General features: G+C 46.1%; 1 protein-coding gene and 1 pseudogene across 1 annotated transcript; one reads left to right on the top strand and one right to left on the bottom strand.

The window, feature by feature from the left end:
- Nucleotides 1-6,203: 6,203 nt before the first annotated feature.
- LOC120837976 lies at nucleotides 6,204-7,332 on the top strand (annotated as a pseudogene).
- Nucleotides 7,333-12,815: 5,483 nt separating this feature from the next.
- On the bottom strand, nucleotides 12,816-15,014 carry LOC120837975 (neprilysin-1-like). The gene has a single exon (XM_040207661.1). It carries the CDS (start codon nucleotides 15,012-15,014, stop codon nucleotides 12,816-12,818), a length of 2,199 nt encoding a protein of 732 aa, XP_040063595.1.
- Nucleotides 15,015-19,955: the final 4,941 nt, after the last annotated feature.

Here is a 19,955-nt window from a genome sequence, read left to right as displayed (position 1 = left end):
TCCATCTCCTGGTACTTAACCCGGCACGTCTTAGTCCGCAATACTCCTGTCCTGGCCTCAAACAACAAAGAGCTTCCCCTAGAATTATCGTAGATATTTTCTTTTCAAATTTCCTGTTTGAACATTCTGTACGTCTCCAGTGCTGGTTTTGTCTGCATACCCGTTTCCCACAGAACCTTCTCTGTTTCTTTTATCCTTTTGTTAACCCGTAATTCCTGGTTGCCGCCCAAATATTTGCTTGATAATTTTCTAGTTCGCTTTCTCCATTTGGTATCTACATTCCTCATGTACAAATAACTGAAAACTTTCCTAGCCCACTGCTCTTCCTCCATTTCCCTCAAACGCTCCTCAAATTCTATCTTGCTGCTAGCTTCCCTGCCCACGAATGACGTCCATCCCATGTCGCCTTGTACCCCCTGATTCGGCGTATTTCCATGAGCTCCCAAAGCAAGCCTACCTACGCCCCGCTGTTTAATTTCTAACTTTGCTTGAATATCTGGTCTCATGCACAGGACCGCATTGCCGAAGGTCAGGCCGGGAACCATGACCCCTTTACAAATCCCCCTCACCACTTCATACCTACTGTAATTCCACAGAGCCCTATGTTTCATGACGGCTGCATTCCTGCTACCTTTCATCGCTACATGTTTTTCATGCTCCGTTAGATACTCAACACCATTATTTATCCATACCCCAAGATACCTGTACTTATCCACTACCTCCAACATGACCTCTTGTATCCTATGCTCGCCACCATCTTTATCATTAAAAATCATCACTGCCGATTTTTCTTGACTAAATTTAAGACCTAGTTTATCTCCCTCTGTACCACAGATATCCATTAATTTCTGCAAATCTTCTTTGTTGTCGGCCATTAGCACTATATCATCTGCATACATCAGCCCGGTAGTGATTGTTTAATCCATTCACCTTGCTTGATGAAAGAAAGGTTGAAGCCAAACCCGCTCCGCTCTAGTTTGTTCTCCAATCCCTGTAAGTATAACATGAACAACAAAAGCGACAAAGGGCAGCCTTGCCTAAGCCCCCGCTCTATCTCTATAGGCTCCGATACATTTGTTTCCCATTTTATAAGCACCTTGTTGCTATTATATATATCTTTTAAAAGATTAGTTACTCCAGCTTCTACCCCTAATGTACCCAGTATGCCCCACAAATTCTCTTGAATTACACTGTCGTAGGCTCCTTTGATATCCAGAAACGCTAGCCATAGGGGCCTTTGTTCCTTTTCTGCTATTTCGATACACTGCGTTAAAGAGAACAGATTGTCCTCTAACCTCCTTTGCTTCCGGAACCCATTCTGCAGCTCCCCCAGCACCCCCTCGCTCTCCACCCATGCCTGCAGTCTATCCTTTATAATCTGCATCACCACCCTGTAAATCACTGACGTCACCGTTATAGGACGATAGTTGTTTATGTCCGCTTTGTCCCCCTTTCGTTTATATATCATGCTCATCCTGCTTACTCTCCATTCATCGGGGGCTTTCCCATCCGTTACCATTTTATTCACTGCCTCTCTTAATGCTTGCTTAGATTTTGGGCCCAAGTTCTTGATTAACATAATGGGAATACCGTCAGGGCCTGTCGAGGTGCTACTAGGAACTCTTTTCTCTGCCCTTTCCGAAATTCAGTGCCATCTGGTGGCTGAAATGGCGGTTTAACTTTTGCCATACGAATGGCGGCAATGAACCCGTAGCCTGCAGTATTTTATCGGGCACCGTCACTTTCGCATGTCAACGGCAGACGAGAATAAACTTTTCGCAATACAGGTTTTTCTGGATCATCTCTTCCAGTGTCGATTCCCACAACGATGCAACCAGTCAGAACGAAGCGCCAACCCAGACAGACGCCTTGATAAAGTTCTACCTAACAGGTTCACTGGGCTCGAATTAGAGAAATGAACACTTACGCAGCGCTCGCATTCAATTTCGGTTTCGCAACGTGCTGAAGTCTAGAATGTATAGGCCTCGAATCCTCAGCTTAGGAGTATCTTCAACACGTTCCTTCATCAGTAAATCAAAAGCCGCCATTGGTATGGCACATATTCTATTTTTCAGATGATGATGATAGTGATCAAAGTGGCCAGACTGAATTTCGGAAAGGGTCTATTGCCTTCTTTATAAAATTGCAGCTTTTTTGCCGTATTTCGGCCATATTAATTTATTTTCTTTGCTTTGAACTTGTTATACCGTCTGGTGAAACCAGTAGAGAGACAAATGTTGATTTTTTTTTTTCGCTCTCACTGATAAATTGTAAATTCTGCGCAAGAGGGTTCGCTTACAGGAGAAGGTGCAATGGTTGGAGGCTGCCCGGACAAAGTCAACTCCGACAATGTATGCGGAATTGAAAGAGAAAATCACGGCAGAGACGCGGCTGCACGACAACAGCTTGGGCAGCCAGCTGTTATTCGAGGCTCGTGCGGGTGCCCTGCGTACACTGGTATACAAACAACGCTTCGACAATATTATTGTGTAGTATGTGTGCCGAGTAGGCGAGGGTGAGAGGGAAACAGTGGAGCACATCAAACTCCATTTGAGTTGGGGGAGGGGGGGGAGGAAACCGACCATCTGCCACTTCTCCCCCTGATGAGGCGAACAAACTGATCAGTGTTGCCCGGGCTTGGGCACAATTAATCGAGCCCGCCCGTTATAAAGGGAGCAGCCGCAGTATCATCATCATCATCATCACCATCATCATTGCCCAGAGCCGCATATAAAGAGGGTTTGGCCATTCAATGGGAAGTATAAGAGCCAAATGAGGAGGCGCCATTGGCGGAAAGCAGGCTGGGCGTGTATCAGGGCGCGTTCGCTAATTCGGATGGGGTCAACCAGAAGCCGCGAATAATGCCCTGGCGGTGGTCGTGATAAACAGAAGTAATTATTGCGTCGGAGTAACCCTCGGTGACTGAAAATATGGTGCACGTGGTGTTTTGATGACGGCAGGTAATGCGTCCGCCTGGCGCTGAGGGCCGGGTATCTGCCGTCCGAGCTCTCCGTCTCCGTCCGAGCAAAACAGAGTTCGAGCGGCACATTCGTTTCTTCCATATGTTTTAATGATCATAATCTAAACATCGCGTGCAGCATACTTTTAACCATGAAGTGTTACTACATTTAACTCTGACGCTCTAATTGAAGGTGTTTCTGGTTACCACAGCTAGGGGATTATTTTCGGCTTCTGGTTTGCCAAGAGCGCATGTCCAGCCCTCTGCCTGCGTCTGCTGCACGCACTGGTTCTATCCGCTCCTCCCACTGACCAAACTATCTCTATTTATTATTGAATAATAATAATAGTAGTAATATTAATAATAATAATAAGAAGAAGAAGACGAAGAGGAAGAAGTAAAAACAATTATCTTTATTTTCATTTAAAGAAATTGCGGAGCAAAAGGGAAAGAGCTTCAACAAGAACCTTGACTGGCCCAGCCCCATCGGCAGCCATTGACCAAACAGTTTTTGTGCAAGGAAAAAAATACTGAAAATTTTACATTATCACATGGGATAACAGAAACAAGACACAGAATGCTCAAATAATTAAAAATGTGTTACGCAACTCTTTAGGAGATTTCGTTTCTAGATTTATGTTTTCTTCTTCAAAGTTGTTTAGAAGCTTTGGAATTATATACCGAAGCATTTGCTGCCCATTATATGACCTGCATTTGAAACCTTCTAATATTCATTATAGCGGGTCAAGTAAACCGTATTTTTTTTTCTAATGTAAATACCTCGTTTAAAAGAACACACTCTTTTTTTATTTCATTCTTAATCGTGATTAAAAGTCTATATTCAGATAGCTTATGAATTTTTAATATTCAAATTACTAAACATGATCTCAGTGTGAAAGACATAAGGTGCGTTGAATTTGGCTCTCAACATTTTTTTGAAGCAGATAAATTTTGTTCAGGTTAGATGCCGTTGTTGTGCCCCAGACAAGGTTACAATAACTCAGGAGTGAGTAAAACAGAGCATGGTAAATAATTATTTCCACGCGAGCTGGTAGAATTTGGCTGTGGCTATACGTTAAACCAACAACACCTGACAATCTAGAAACCAAAAAATGTACATGGCTATCCCATGACATATTTTCAGGAAAGAAAGACACCTAGTGTTTTAAAATTATCCACGATCTCTATCGGACTTGAGCTAAATACTATAGGCCTTGGCATAAAAATTTGTTTATTTTTCGGACAAAAGAAAATAGCCTTTGTCTTTTCAGTGTTAATACTTAGTACATTTTCCTTCGCCCACGCCGTCAACCTTGACAAGGTAAAATTAACAGCATCCACAATTCCATCGCTATGTAAAGAGGAAATAAATATACTAGTGTCGTCTGCATAATTTACAAATTTAGCGACAGGATCTATATTCACATTATCGTTTATATACAGATTAAACAAAAGGCGCCCTAAAATATTTCCTTGTGGAACACCAGAAATAATACGCTCTCTACCGGAGGAATGATCACCATTGTTAATATATTGGAACTAGTGACTCAAGTATGAATTTAGGAGTGATAACGGCAACCCTCGAATGCCATAGTAATTAAGTTTACAAAGCAAAGGTTATGATCGACGAACGCTTTAGTAAAATCTACGAACACGGCAGCAACCGTTCTTTTTTTTTTCTTCAAAATTTTTTAATATGTAATCTTTCTGGGACAAGAGGGCTAATTCCGTGGAACAATTTTTTCCGAAACCAAACTGCGAAGATGAGAGTAAATCGTGCTTAATCGCAAATTGTACGAGACAGGACTGTATTACTTTTTAGAGGCCTCAAGAAAATAAGGAAATAATGGAAATCTGCCGATAATTGCTGAAATTATTTTTATCCTTTTCTTGTGAAGGACAGAAACTTTCGTCACCTGCATCGCCGTAGGAAATACTCCAGACGAAAAACAAAAATTAAGAATATGGGTTACGTATGGCACCATTATATCAATAATGAACTTTAGGGGGCGTATTTTTATATCATCTCAATCGCAGCTAAAGCTGGTTTTAATTGCATGAATGTAAAAAAATACCTCAGCATCTGTGACAGGTTCAAGAAACATGGAATGACTATTTCTCACTTCTATGTGTCTGCAAATATCAGTATTAACGGTTGCTGTAGATAAATTCGCAAAATATTCGCTGAAAGCATTAGCTAAGGAAAGCCCACTTAGATGCACACCGTCCCGGTTAATATCATCAACTGGCTGATGGCCTGAACCAAGATTTAACACTGAATTTAGTTTTTTCCAAACCAAGTCCATACGACCATTTGTATCCTTAAATACCTTATCATGATACTCAGCTTTAGCGGTAATATTTTTGTTAGTTGGTTGCGATATATTTTAAAGGACCGTAGACATTGCGGGTTTTTAGATTTAACGAATGTTTGGTGCATCGCGTTCTTTGTTTTAATTTTTTCAAGTAAATCAGGTGTTATCCACGGTTTTTTTTTATTTCTTTAGTGGCCTTAAACCGTTTGTACGGAAAATTACGACTATAAATGCTTTTAAATAGTTTTAGGAAATGTGCATAGACTTCATCTACATCTTCTGAACCAAACGTATCACACCAATTAGTCTCTGCAATCTCTTGTCCGAATGCATTCAACCTTCCGGTGGTTATATTTTGAAACGGGTACGATACATTATTTTTATTTTGTTTAGGGTTTCTAGTTTTCAAACACATGAATATTGGAAGATGATCACTTAAATGGTAGCTTATAACTCCGGATTTTATATTTGCACTATCGGCGTTATAATAAATAGATCAATTAATGTTTCACAGCTTACAGTAGCTCTAGTTGGAATATTTATTGTGTTCATACACTCATTAATTTCTGTGATGGTAGTGATTTCCCTCTTCAATGTAGTATTTACTGCTCTGGATTCGCCCAGTGGAGTCGTCCGTGGACCGTTCTAGAAAAGGGCTCCTCGTGGGTTTCATTTTAGCGGTTGTGCCTATGGCGCGTGATTTGCTTGCTTCTGAAAACGACGAGCATGCGCGTGCTGGACTATCCAGGCAGCTGTCCACAATCCCTAACCTTCAGCACACATTATACGCCGACGATATTACCCTTTGGTGGGAAACCGGATCTCCGGGAGAAGTCGAAACTAGCCTTCAAAGAGGTGTAAATACCATAGTAGCATACCTACATGAAGCTGGGCTACAACTGTTGGCCGAAAAATCTGAATAACTCCTCATGAATCGGACACAGTACCAAAAGAACGCCAACGAACTAGTGCAAATTAGCATATCAGGCAAGCTCATACCGAAGGTGACAACCTGCAGTATACTTGGATTCACCATACACCACAACAACAATGCTAACCCAAACACTTTACAGTTTCAAAAAGACTGCCGGAATCTCACGCACATAATCAGACGCATCATCAACAAACAACACGGACTCAGAGAAGAACAGGCGAAGCAACTCGTCACCGCACTCGTACACAGCAAGCTCCTCTACACTGCACCATACCTCAACCTCACGCAAACACAAACCCGAAAACTTGAATCCGCACTCAACACCCTATACAAAGCGGCCCTGGGACTCCCTATATACACCTCAAGCCAACGGCTTGTAGACACGGTCCTCTTTCACAGCCTTGCCGCACTGACACAACAGCACAGAAATAGGCAGATAGCGCGCCTCTCCCATACGGTGCAGGGACGCGACATCCTCCAAAGATCAGGAATCACCCCTATCTGGCTTACATCAATCAGCCAAGCCTTCCCCTCCCCCATAACATCGCATTTCCCAACATACCCAAAAATATGACGCGACACCTCCATGAAGGGCGACGTCAAGCACAAGCTGCTAAACACCGCAGAGACGAAACGTGTATAACAATATACACGGACGCAACACGTTCCCACACTGGATCACTCGCCTCCGCAATCTATACACCTGGACAGACAGCACCCATCACACACATGGAAGGACCCTTTAACAACCCCCCATACATAACCACGCTGGAAAGGTACGCGATTATATATGCCATACACGAAGCTTCTATCTCACTGAACACAATAACGCCAACATTAACCTCTACACCGACTCAGCCCAAGCACTTCGCAACATGCAACACAGGTTATTGGAGCCACATTTACATGATATCCTAATGGACGCCTACACCCGCAACAACAACATCAGAGTCACCCTGCGCTGGATACCTGGCCACGCGGGTATTAAGGGAAATGAGCTGGCACATCAACTCGCCCGCCAGAACAACTTCCGGGCTCCCTCGATCCCCTGGCCAAACCCAACGTCAGCGGACGACGCCGCAACTTACAAAAAGCAAATAGCTGAACACTACAAAAACATTAGGGAAAACCGTACCACCCTTCACAAACCACACCCCTCACTTAGCACCGAACAAGCGCACATTCTCGGCAAAGTACAGACCAACACTCTCCTCACCCCGCTAATGCTCTACAACTTCAGGTGGCAGGGGACTGCTCACTGTCCCAACTGCCCTGAGGTCAGGGCTGACACAGAGCACATACTCTACGCCTGTAACACTGCGCTCAACTCTCCCTACTTCCCGTACCCCCCTCCTGGAATGCTTGGCTCAGCTCGGACTCGGCAGACCTCCAATGGGCCCTAGCGGAGCAGGCGCTCCTTTTCACAAGGCCGTAGTTTTTGGCTTTTAATAAAGTTGTTCTCCTCCTCCTCCTTCTCTCCTTTGTCCCGCCTCCAGGACGATCTCCCTACCTTAAATGGCACTTCGGCATCTCCAGAGCTTCGAGTGTCCACGCGCAGCCAAAGCAAGGCAGGCAGAGCAGGAAATACGTAGTCCAGACAGAAAGATATGTTAATTATAAAGTACGCGAACACAACCGAACAGTGAGTAGCCATCGCAATGGGGATCTGCCGATGCATTGCGTAGAGTTATTACGATTAACGCTAGAGGCACAGCTGGCGCTAGTGTCTACAAAACTCCAGGTTGCAAACTGAAGCAGACAACAACCAGTTTACTTTTCCAGTCTTTCTGTGCATTTCTGTGGGAAAACGTACGTGATATTTTTTATGTTCGCCAGGTAGATAACAAAAACCAACGTAGTTCCTTTACTCGTAACGGGTACTATATAGCTTTATTACCATTCTGTGTGTGGGTAAATTCTGTGTGAGAAAAAAATAAGCAAGAAGTGATCGCACTCGCGTTTAACTTCTTTTACGGGAAAGCTCGCGCTGCAGAACCCAGGGATCCTGTGTTCAATCCCCACCCCTGCCCGTTTCGATCTGGATGAGCATCATACCGGCTTGCGGTCGTGTATCACTACTTTGTGGTGCACGTTAAAGACCCCAGCTTAGCAGTCGCACTGCATTGACTAAATTGCTTATCTACAGTGGGTAACAACGTCGCCATGTTCTGGCGGACTAACCTCCTGCTGTATAAATCAACTAGCGGCTAATTCACGGGACCGTCCCCTTAGAAAGCCTCCTTTGTAAATGTTCTGACGGAAGTCGCCCGACGTCGTGTAATCGGGCAGGGTCCATAAGATTCGGACTCGTCTTTCAGAGTCGCCAGCCAGGTCTGATCCATTTCTCGTAGAAGCTAAGAGAGTCTCGGCCCAGCTGGGCCCAAGTATTGCTCCTTTGAGTGTCGAGAGACTCACATTCCCAAATTGGGTGGTAAAGTTTTGAGAGTGTACCGTCTCCTTTGCATATTTGGCATTCTTGATCGGAAGGTTCGTAATTAGGGTCCAGCTTTCTTTTCTTGGTGGTCTCAAACTTTTGAGCCATTAATGGCGTTGTTGCGCCACCCATAGGAATTCGTCGTAATATTACCATTTTCTTGCGTTAGAAGTGGTTCGGTGGAATGGGATTTGATTTGGTGTTCCAGGATTCCTTTAGTTAGTGCTTTCCATTCTTTTTTAATGCATCCGCATGGCTTCAACCGGGACGTACGTTTTATCGGCAGTTTCACTGTCAGTCGATGAGGGGTCGGATTCTCCGGTGCCACGTACGCGAGGGGTGAGGACTGTTTAGCTCCCTTCCGGCCGCGTCATGCGCCGCCTCGTTGCCGTGAATGCTCCTATTTCCCGGGATCTATCAGATGCAGACCTTTTTTCGTGTGCATGGAATAGGTGCTGAGCCGTGTGGAAAATGCGTTTGATGGTTCTGCACCTCGTGGCTCTGTGTGTTTTGCATTCTCGGATGACGTGCTACGAGTCCGTAAATATGTATAGTTGATTTGCGTTGTGTCTTTATGTCATCTGCAAGCGCCTTAAGCGGCTCTCTATCGTGAAGAGCACTGCCATGGCTTCGGCTAGTTACACTGATAAAAGTGAGCATTATAAAAGCATAATTCATTTACTTTTGTTATTACTGAGCGATGTTTAAGTTGGCAAACATTGAGGCCCAGGTCTATGTTATACAGCCTGATATGTCAATACAAGTATCAATTCAAGCAAAAAGAACGAAAAATCGTATTTATTTCAGAGAAACAACACTCGGATACTGATTTATATTGATTACTCAGGCCAAGCTTTTTACTACTCCAGTACGTGTTGTTCGTTCCATAACTCCATGCTTCGCCCTTGCCGTCTGTTTTGGTTGTTCGATTTGGCATATATTAAAATCCTTTTGGTGTTTTGCCACGCTCATTCACTCTGTGTGCTTCATATCATTGACCATATGCGTAAATACGTGCCCAGTAATAGCAGTCTGCAACGTCAAATTATATTATACATGTTTATTTGGCTATTTTTGCGCAGTGTTCGACGCCGTGCATTCTAGAGAAAAAAGTTCTGATATATCTTGTTTACATCCGATTGTTAAACGCTCCAAGTTTTAAATTCTGTCAAAATACTGAGCAATATTTGCCTTTATTATCGAGAGCGAAAAGAAAACGCATTTGCCTTTTCCCATAGGAATGTATTACCGGAAGTCAAATTTAGACTGGTTGATGTCCGCTTCAAAATGACACAGCACAAGAGTGCCACCTGAACCTCTAGCGTTTAATGTTAATAACTCTATGATGCATTGTCATGATGGCGGGTGAAAACATGTGTACACTACATGCACAATTATGAGCGGGCATGAAGACAAAGCAATAAACGAAATGATAAAGGCTAACAAATGATAAAAATGTAAGGTGGGAATGCATCAAAGTGGCTTCAATTGATTTGGTGGATACAATTACATTTTTTGGGAGCAGCAGCGGTGTACTGAATTTTTTAGTGGTACGATAACGCAAAGCATATATTAGAGAGTTTTAGAATAGTGTAAAGACCCTTGCGTCAGCACTGCGTACAACGCACGCAAGCTGTCGACGTAACGCTACGGAGCGCGTTGAACCGCGCACTTTTAGTATAGCGGATGCCAAACGCATACGTAAAGACTTGCAGCGCCATATGGATGTGCTCCTGCGAACTGCTTTAAACAAACCAAGGCGGGTATTCGGTCAAGCCAATTTAACACCGCGAATCTCCTCGCTTTGCTACGAAGTGCGTGAATATCTTTCCAGTTGCCTGTTGTTTATTTATTTATTTATGTATTTGCTTACCGTCAGGGATCGAAGGCATTACAGAGGGGAAGAGCAAAGTTGGGATCAAAACACTATAATGTATGGATATTCACAATCAACAAAAAAAAAATGATTGGTAAGAGCAGACCTAAAAAGTACACTGTCAGTTATGGATGCAATGGGCCCGGGAAGGTGGTTCCAGTCGAGGGATGTGCGAGGAAGGAAAGAAGATTAGAATGTAGATGTGATAGCGACTGGTACCTCAACTTTGTGCTGATGATCATGACGAGCAGAAATATAAAAGGGACGAGTGATTAATTTGTCGCGAAGCACAGAGTTATAAAAATAAAATTTGTGAAATAAAGAGAGGCGTGAAAGCTTACGTCGCAGGAAGAGGGGCGCGAGTGACAAAGCAGATTTCATAGAAGTTATGCTAGATATATAATGACAATTAGAAAGGATAAAACGAGCGGATCGATTTTGAATGCCTTCCAACGCGGTGATGAGAGTGGCTTGTCAGGGATCACAGACAGAGGCTGCATATTCTAACTTGGGTCGAGCTAGAGTTTTATAAAGAATTAACTTGAGGGAAACAGGTGCTAATGAAAACTTACGCCTGAGGTAGCCTAACATACGGTTATCATTAGATGTGATATAATGTACATGTGTTTTCCATGAGAGATTAGAAGTTATATTTACGCCTAAATATTTGTAAGAATATACCTTGTCAAGCTGAGCCTGATAAAGAAAGTAGTTCCGAGTTTCAGGTGACTGCCGAGATACACGCACGGACTTACATTTGTTAGTATTTAGCGTCATAGACCATACGTCACACCACTGGTAGATAGCGTTAATGTCAGACTGAAGCATGATGTTATCGTGATCATTAAGTATCTCACGGTAAATCATACATTCGTCAGCAAATAAAAAAATTGACGAGGAAACATTAAGAGGGAGGTCGTTAATATATATTAAAAAAGTAAAGGTCCTAAAACAGATCCTTGGGGAACCCCAGAGGCCACAGACGAAAAGGAAGAATTACTATTATTTACTGTAACACACTGTGACCGTAATGATAGAAAATATTGAATCCATGCCAGAACGTTAGCATCTATGTTAAGTTTGGACAGTTTCAGAAGTAGTTTATGAGATACTTTATCGAACGCTTTGGAAAAATCTAGGGAAATGCAGTCTGCCTGGGATCCTCGGTCCAGGATGCAAAACGTGTTTTGTCTTTTTTTTTAGGACTGTGCGACCAGCAGATTGATCTATGGTTCGCTCCAGTCTGTTGTGGGTTCCCCACTACCTTATGTTGGCCTCGTCATTTGCTTGGAAGTATGCAAGCGATAGGTCGCGCCACTCGCGTACCGACCGCACGGTAAACACCTTTTTGGGTTCGACGGCGTCGTCAACGTTCTTGGCTATTGACACCCATCATCGTGGGCGCTCGAAAAGGTTCGTCACGTTGATTTCTTTGAGGAGGTTGTGGGTCACCTCTCAATACCGCCCGATCAGGCCGAGTTCCCCTCGCCCCGAGGAAGTCACACGGGGAAGCGCTACCATTGGGAAAAGGTTTAATGTGTACTTAAGTTAAGAGTCCGACGAAGAGGAGGGTCAAGGCTGTCGAGTGGTCCGGGTCTTCAGTTGGAGGCCTTGCTCGGTACCGGCTCTTTCGTCTTTCTCCAGCTCCGAACCCCGCGTGCCCTCGCCCGCCACGAGTTTCGCCTTTTTCTCCTTCTTCTTTCTTTTTCTCCGACAAGTTTAAGGTCTACTTCAATGATAAAACGAACCCGTACAACGCGCGTAGCACTTCCACTGGTTTGCCTCACGGCCGCCATTTTTCGAACTGGAATAGTCTCGCGCTCTCTCGTGCTCGACGAAAGCAACGAGAATGGCACGCAAGGGACCACTACGTACGCTCACCAAAATCGATAGCGAGCGTACGTACGCATAGCTCGCTGCAGTACGTACGTATGGCACCTGCGCAGTGCGGAGGACGCAGCGTTAACGCTAACGTAAAGGGCTTGTGTTTGGTCTTATACGCAATACTAAAACTCTCTATTCGCGTGTATTTCTTACGATTAAACAGTTGTTAGGGCATTCGGTTGCCTTTTTTTTTCTCATGTCCGCGTATGTAAGCGCGACAGTTTTCAAAGAATCTCGATCTAGCGCCTGGTCACTCATGTTGAATTTTGCCTGTTATCAATAAACTCAAGACATATCAAGAAGATCAAATAAGAGATCGTTCTAACAATATAATATATATTACATACAACCGTAATATGTTTCCAAAAAAATATACCAGAACACGGTTTGTCTTTGCCAAATGTCTGAATACCTCACAGAACACATTGGTGAGTAGGGTACATGGAACTTCCTGTAGAGCAATTGAATTCCTCGTGAAAGCCGGGTTCCTGACGCAACGCGTCATTAAAAAAGGTTTCACGACCCGGCAAACGTAACTCAGTTTTTGCAGTTTTTTTCTCACAAGACTGGAGAGCCAAGTAAACAAAGAAAAGCTTTCCAGCCCCAAAGTCTTCGTTCCTAGCCAATGTGAGTCGGAGCTCTTCTGCGGAGCTCTTCACAATCTTTTGAAAATGACTAAGAGTGAAATGTGTCGCCGACACCTCAGGAAGTTTTTTCATTTCTTGTCCAATGTCTTTGTCACCGAGACAACGCAGTACTTCGTTCAATTTTAACTTAGTTTCTTCATTCAGCCACTGCCCTGAGTCTTCTACGGCGTCGGTTTCAGAAAGGAGCATCTCGAAGATGCAGCGGCCAACACGTACCCCAGCCCGGGATAGCTGGAAGCTATCGGTTCTGTTGTCGAGTGCCAAAGTCGAGTTGAAAAGAAGCATTGGCACGTATATGGTTCTCGGGTGACGCTCGAACCAGCAGTTGGTGCTGAAAGCTGTGTGAGACCACCGCTCGTAAGAACTTCTGGTTAGCGTTGACAAGAAGTTGTATTCAAAGGTGAGAACGTAGGTGTCTAAGGCAGTGGTACTAAAGTTTGAAGGTATTTTTCGTATATATTCGTTCAAAAGGCTCTTGTCGTTCATCCAAAAGGCCCCTAAGACTTTGAACTGTGTTTTGGTGATAAGATGGCGGATGGCAATCTTGGAGGCATTGTTAAGGTAGGCCGCTTGATCCATACCACGGGAAAACGCTTCAACTATCTCGGAGACTAGTTCCGATATTTTTTCCGCGGGCATGTGAAGACTGAAGTGAACAAGTGCTAAGAAATGAAAGAGAGGCGTCAGAGCATTTTCCACAACGCGAAGACAAAGTTTCCATCGCGGCAGTCCTGCTCGCAGCTTGCCGTAGACCAAACTGCTAAAGACGTCCACAAGCTCTGATTGGGGTAGAAGCGCCGATGTTTGCACCATGAGTCTTACGCCCAAAAAATTCATCACAGTATGAGTTTCAGTCTTCTGAACAAGTTCTACGAGACTGAATACAAAATCGGGATTATATATTAATATTTCAGATTCGGGGCCACTGTAGATGGCATTTGGAACTCCGGCAAACACTTCACTGAGAAAGCTGTACAAAGGTGATCCCGAATCAATTTTTTCCACCTTGAAGTTGAATATATTTGTTTTCTGTTGAAAAAGCCTCTCGAGATCGCTCGCAAATCTGGCGATATCTAAAGTGTAAACGGGAGGTAGAAATTCTTTTCGAAGAGCTCTGAGCGAGGAAAATGCCCCGATGGTGTAATGACGAATTGCCTCATTCATATCTATTCCAGCGATGGTGACAAGAGCCTCGGGGGGTCCAAGCGAGGCAATGTCAGAGCTCGTGTTCCACGGATGCGAGACAACCCCGACGCTCAGCAAAGCCGCAGCACCCGTTTTCCTAAGTATCCGAGCTGCCATTCTCCAGACGGATACGCTGCTGCGGACCGGTGGCGTGATCGGAAAACCCTCGAGAGAAACGTGAAACATGACCTCCAGGAGAGGACCCCAGCCAGCTACCTCTATGCGGCTGACGTTTACACACTGGTCAAAAAGGCTCTGCAGCGGGAGAATCATGCCACTCTGTTCTGATCTATTCTGCAGTAGCCCATGTATTGTGCTCTCCAGGTTACCCACGTAGTCGTCATCGGAGGAAGCTGTCTTGTCCGCACCTAGTGCTGGAACTGCATTAGTCCAGCGACCGCAGACGTACTTGTAGAAGTCTTCGCACGGGTCCACCTCCCACGACAGCAAGTTGGACAGGTAGGCGGCGTCCTGGAGACAGATAGCGGAGTTGCAACTCTTGTGCACCGAGGTCCTTGAAGAAAGGGTCGCTGGTGTTTGTTTCGGTGCCACGAGCATGACAAGGACTGCCGCGGATACTATGGCGAGGAGGAAAGTCAGCGGATAAAGACAAAGTTCCTTGTTCACAAGCAGCCGTTCCCTTCGCTCGCCCAATACTGGGTTTAAGACAGCGTTTTCTGCATTTCCGGCAGCGCGGTCCAAATCTTCATGCCTGGCCGCACTGCTCGGGCCAGGTTGCATTTCCTCATTCCAGCTTCTGCGGCAATAGCTGATGTGCATTTCTGGATCTATCCAGTCTCCCATCGAACACCTGGCAGAAGAGAGGTGTAACTCACTTACGTTCCGCTCAGATAATGGGAATTCCATTTCTTTCCAAGCTTCCCCGGTGGACGTTTCATTCGTCTCATCTAGCCCCAAGTTACCGGACGACACGGGCTGAAGTGTGGCGTTGATGGATTTCATGCTGTTGTTTTTCAGGCTTGGAATCACTTTCTTTTGAAAGCGTTTTGGAGTGCATGAGATCGTGTGCGCTCGTGAGGGCCTTTTTGGAAGACGGTCAGCATTGTGGCTGGAAAGGAAGGTGGGGTTCTCGGAGACTTGTCTACTGGCACGCTTGGCTGTCATATCGGTAGAACAAGCCCTTCGCAAGTTCGACTTGAGGTGTAGCTTGTCTCGATGCTTTGATGTTTTCATTTTCCCAGAAATCAAAGGCCCCTTGAAAAAGGTGCTTGCCAGAGGTGTTCCTTGGTGCTCGCCACGGCTTGTGCTTGAAGACGTAGACTTCCATTCTTCGATGTCACTGGACGATTCAAATGTAGAGGCCTCACCAGACTCTTCCTTATAACGAATTTTCGAGTGTTCGATGGCAGCAAAGGGCGCGGTGGGACCATCTCGATATATCTTGTGCGATGGGAGGGGCGTCGAGTAAGTTAAATCCCGTGACGAGCCGCTCGCATTACGATTTTCAATAGCTGGAGACCTACTGTTCCATGGGACGTTCATGGTAGGCAGGATCTCTTCTAGTTGACGTGAAGGAGACCTTATCTGAGGTGTTCTAATCGAAGCTTGCCTGGCTGAGTGGCTTGTGCGATCATACGGTTGCCATGAAGCACTGCCTCGAGCTATGCGTGTCTCGAGCGGGAGGGCTCGCTTTTGATTTCGTTATTATGTTATTATGTCTATCTATGCTGGAACGCAAACTGAATGGTGTAGGTAACTGCATCAGGCACTGATTGGCTCTTCTCTCGAATCACGTGACATGACGTTGAAATGTAGCTTTTCCCTATGCAGTTTGAGCTATGCTCGTAAAATGATGCAGTTGGCGGTGACGTCAAAATGTCGTCATGATGCACTTTGACGATGCAGTTAACTGAGTGGTCGATGCGAAGCCGAAGATTAATCTGCATCGTAAAACATGGCGACCCTAACATATGCATCTCTACTGTTGGGTTCACCAGCGGATCGAGTTTTTAGAGATCACTGGGATGCTTTCGAGCCGAGCGATATGAGGTTTGTGGGCGAATACCGGTTGACCAACGGGGTGACTCGCTGGCTGTGCCACCAGCTTTGCGGAAAGCTCCAGCGTTGTCTTGAAGGGCCCCGTGTGCTGACGGTCGAACAAGTCCTCGCAGCTCTACGCTTTTACGCCGCTGGCGGCTTCCAGGGAACCGTCCGGGGCGACAAAAACATTGGTGTTCTCCAGTGCTCTGTGAGTCGCGTACTTGGGGATGTCACCAACGCTATCATCGATTGCCTCGGATCGTAGTGGCTGTGTTTCCAAGAAACTCAAGCAGAGAAGGCGCTCACCAAAAGGAAGTTCTTCGGGCGATGCATGTTCAGCGGCGTTATCGATAAATATTCTAAATACTCTTACACGATTTAACACGATTGTGTTTTCATTTGAGTGCACCCCATATAAGCGATTTCGCTGAGCGAAAAGCCAAGCAAGCAACGGTAACAAGCTTAAGTTGAGCTAGTTCGTTCATACTTCAGGTAGAGAGAGATATATATATGTTTTATTTTAAAGCAACTACTTCAGATCAGGCCAGCTGAACCTAGAATAAACATACACATAAAGAAAAGACCATACACACCGTGGGACTAACAACTGATTTTCTTCTTCCCCCTCTTCTACTACGAACCCAACTTGAGGAAAACATTCTCTTTTCTTCTTTTTTGCTTACTAATTCACCGCGAATTTCACCCCCGAAGGAACATTCTTTCTTTCTCGTGCAGCACGAGAGAAGTTGCACTAACGCACTCAAACAAAGTCAAAAAGTAAAATTTGTCGTTAGTTGATTATACAGTAGGAGGTTAGTCTGCCTGAACATGGCGACATTGTTACCCACTGTAGATAAGCAATTTAGCCAGTGCAGTACGACTGCCAGCCCGGGGTCTTTAACGCGCATCGCGCAGTACACGATCGCACTCCGGTACGATGCTCATCCAGCAGATCGAAACGGGCGGGAGCGGGGATTGAACCCAGAATCCTGGGTTCTGCAGCGCGAGCTTTCGCTCCACGTGCTCCGAGCTGGTGTGCGCTAGCCTACTCGGCGATTCTCCGAAATTCCCTGTAGGGAAAAAAAGAACGATGTAGTTTTAACTCAATCGCCACTGTTCGGCGACGTCACCGGACACGTCATGGTGCAGTTCTCTCCCGATGTAGTTGGTTGGCGATGAAGATTAGGCTCCTCCCACCGGCGACGTCACGATGCAGTTTCTCCACCGCCTTTTCCAGCATAGACAGACTGGTTGTTCATATGGCATGGGGCGCGCTCAATACCTCGCCCGCTGTGACTACCGAGTAAAGTGTAGTATTTTATTTTTTGTTTAGTTAGTCTGTGCATACCAAGATAGCGCCACTGCCCCGTCACTGGAGTCCATGGCACAAGGTCTCGAGCCCCGCTCTTGTAGAGCGCAGCTCTTAGGTTTCCGGCTTGAGCGACGTCGCCGTCGGCGTAACCGAGTAATGAAGATGGCGATGAGGATGACGTCATCGTCATCGTCACTGATGACGTCATCAATGACGATGACGATGACGCTAAATTCCCCTCTAAATTTAGCGAAAAACATTTCCCCGCTAAATCTACTGGAAAAACGTCCCGCTAAATTTAGGGGGAAAAATTGCACCACTAAATTCCCGCCAAATTTACACGCGATGCTTTTACCAAAGATGTGCATTTTCTGCGATTTGCGTTAAGCACACGTCGATCCACACCCATGTTAATAGTGGTGGATTTTCCACCTTCTCCCCTCAGTACCCTTCCCTCCTCCTCCTCCTCCTCCTCAAGAACTGCGCTCTAATTCGACGTTACAGAGGATTGTAAATGTCTTTCATTTTTTTCTTTGTATAAACAGTTTGGCTCCAACTCTCAACCCGTCTGGACGCGTCCTTTCTTCTCGGTGTTGGTGCGCTGGTCCTGCGCCTCGGCTTCTGCATCCGTCTTCGGAATGTGAGCTCTTTGCTTTCCGCATGCCCGCGGGGGCCCTGCGCTCTTGTGTTTTTTTTCTGTTTTAATTACTACCCATTTGTCCAGCGAGGTTGGGATTTGTTTAGTCTTGCGTTTGGAAGCCCTGTCACGTTAGGCTAATTAGGCGTCGCAACCAGTGCTGTATTTTTTTGTTTGTTTGTTCTCGGCGACGGTTTAGTTTTGAGCACGGCGCAAGCTTGCCGAAATGTGTCCCGGTGGCTTTGGCGTTTTTTTCTTTTTTTACTTGTGGGCAAGGAATCGGTGGCCGAATGGGCTCGCACAGAACAGCTTGGAGCACGTAGAGCGGAAGCTGGCGCTGCAGAACCCAGGGTTCCTGAGTTCAATCCCCACTCCTATTCGTTTCAATCTGAATGGGCAGCGTACCGGCGTGCGGTCGTGTATCACTACGGGCACGTTAAAGACCCCAGGCTAGCGGTTGTACTGCACTGGCAAAATTTCTCATCTACAGCTGGGAGACAAATCGCCCGTAAATCTGGAGAACTGGCTCTCTTCGCTTTTTCTGCTGGGCGGCCGACCGTTTGGACAGGCCGAAGCAGAGCGCGGAAAAATCTCGGAGGCCATTGGGTTCTGTGTATGTTTATACAGCCTAGAACTGTTCTAGGCTGTATAAACATACACACAACCAAGTGGCCTCTGAAGTTTTCCCTCCGGCACGCACATCCCACGACGAAAACGTCAGGATTTGCGATGTGCAAAAGCCTCGCGTTTTTATCTCGTGATGCGCGCGTGCCGGGGAGAAATCCCCGGGATTTCTCCCTCGTGTGAATACCCCTTCAAGGGGTATCCACACGAAGGAGAAATCCGCCACTTTCCTCCGCGGATCGCGCATCACGTGAGACATACGTACGTCATCCCTTTTTGACGCCTCGCGGCGCGTTCTCCTCCGTGGCGGAGGCGCGGAGGCTTCGTGTTGTCAGCACGAAAGCTCCGCAAGTGCACGCGGCGGAGCCGGGGACGGAGTTTCCAGGGATGTTGACGTCACGACATCCGTCCGCGGAGTTCTCCTTCGTGTGGATACCGGTATCCACACGAAGGAGAACTCCGCGGACGGATGTCGTGACGTCAACAACCCGGGAAACTCCGTCCCCGGCTCCGCCGCGTGCACCTGCGGAGCTTTCGCGCTGACAGCACGAAGCCTCCGCGCCTCCGCCACGGAGGAGAACGGGAGAACGACGCCGCGAGGCGTCAAAAAGGGATGACGTATGTCTCACGTGATGCGCGCTCCGCGGAGGAAAGCAGCGGATTTCTCCTTCGTGTGGATACCCCTTAGCCATGCCCGTATGTCCGTCCGCCGTCGGGTCCCGAGCAATTGCTCGCGTAGGGAAAAAAAAAAACACAAAAAAAAACAACCGCATCTCCACGTGGTGAATGATGTTGATTGGGGCGAAGCTCTGGTGGTGCTTGTCTGCGTAGGCGGTGAGCCGCAGCATGCGGAGCCTTTCGTTCATTTTTATCCATGTCAGAAAGAGAATGTGTGGTATGGAACGTGGTTATATACGCATTTGAGCATTTGACCGCAGCGTGACATGGATGAAAACGAACGAAAGGCTCGGCATGCTGCGGCTCAGCGTCTACGCAGACAAGCACCACCAGAGCTTCGCCCCAATCAACATCATTCACCACGTGGAGATGCGCTTGTTTTTTGTAACTGTTTCCCGCGCTCTGCTTCGGCCTCTTCAAACGGTCGGCCGCCCAGCAGAAAATGCGAACAGAGCCAGCTCTCCAAATT

Source organism: Ixodes scapularis, unplaced genomic scaffold (assembly GCF_016920785.2).
Source record: "Ixodes scapularis isolate PalLabHiFi unplaced genomic scaffold, ASM1692078v2 ptg002725l_1__unscaffolded, whole genome shotgun sequence".
Lineage (NCBI taxonomy): Eukaryota > Metazoa > Arthropoda > Arachnida > Ixodida > Ixodidae > Ixodes > Ixodes scapularis.
Note: the sequence above shows the minus strand (reverse complement) of the source record. Positions and strands in the feature narration are given on the sequence as shown.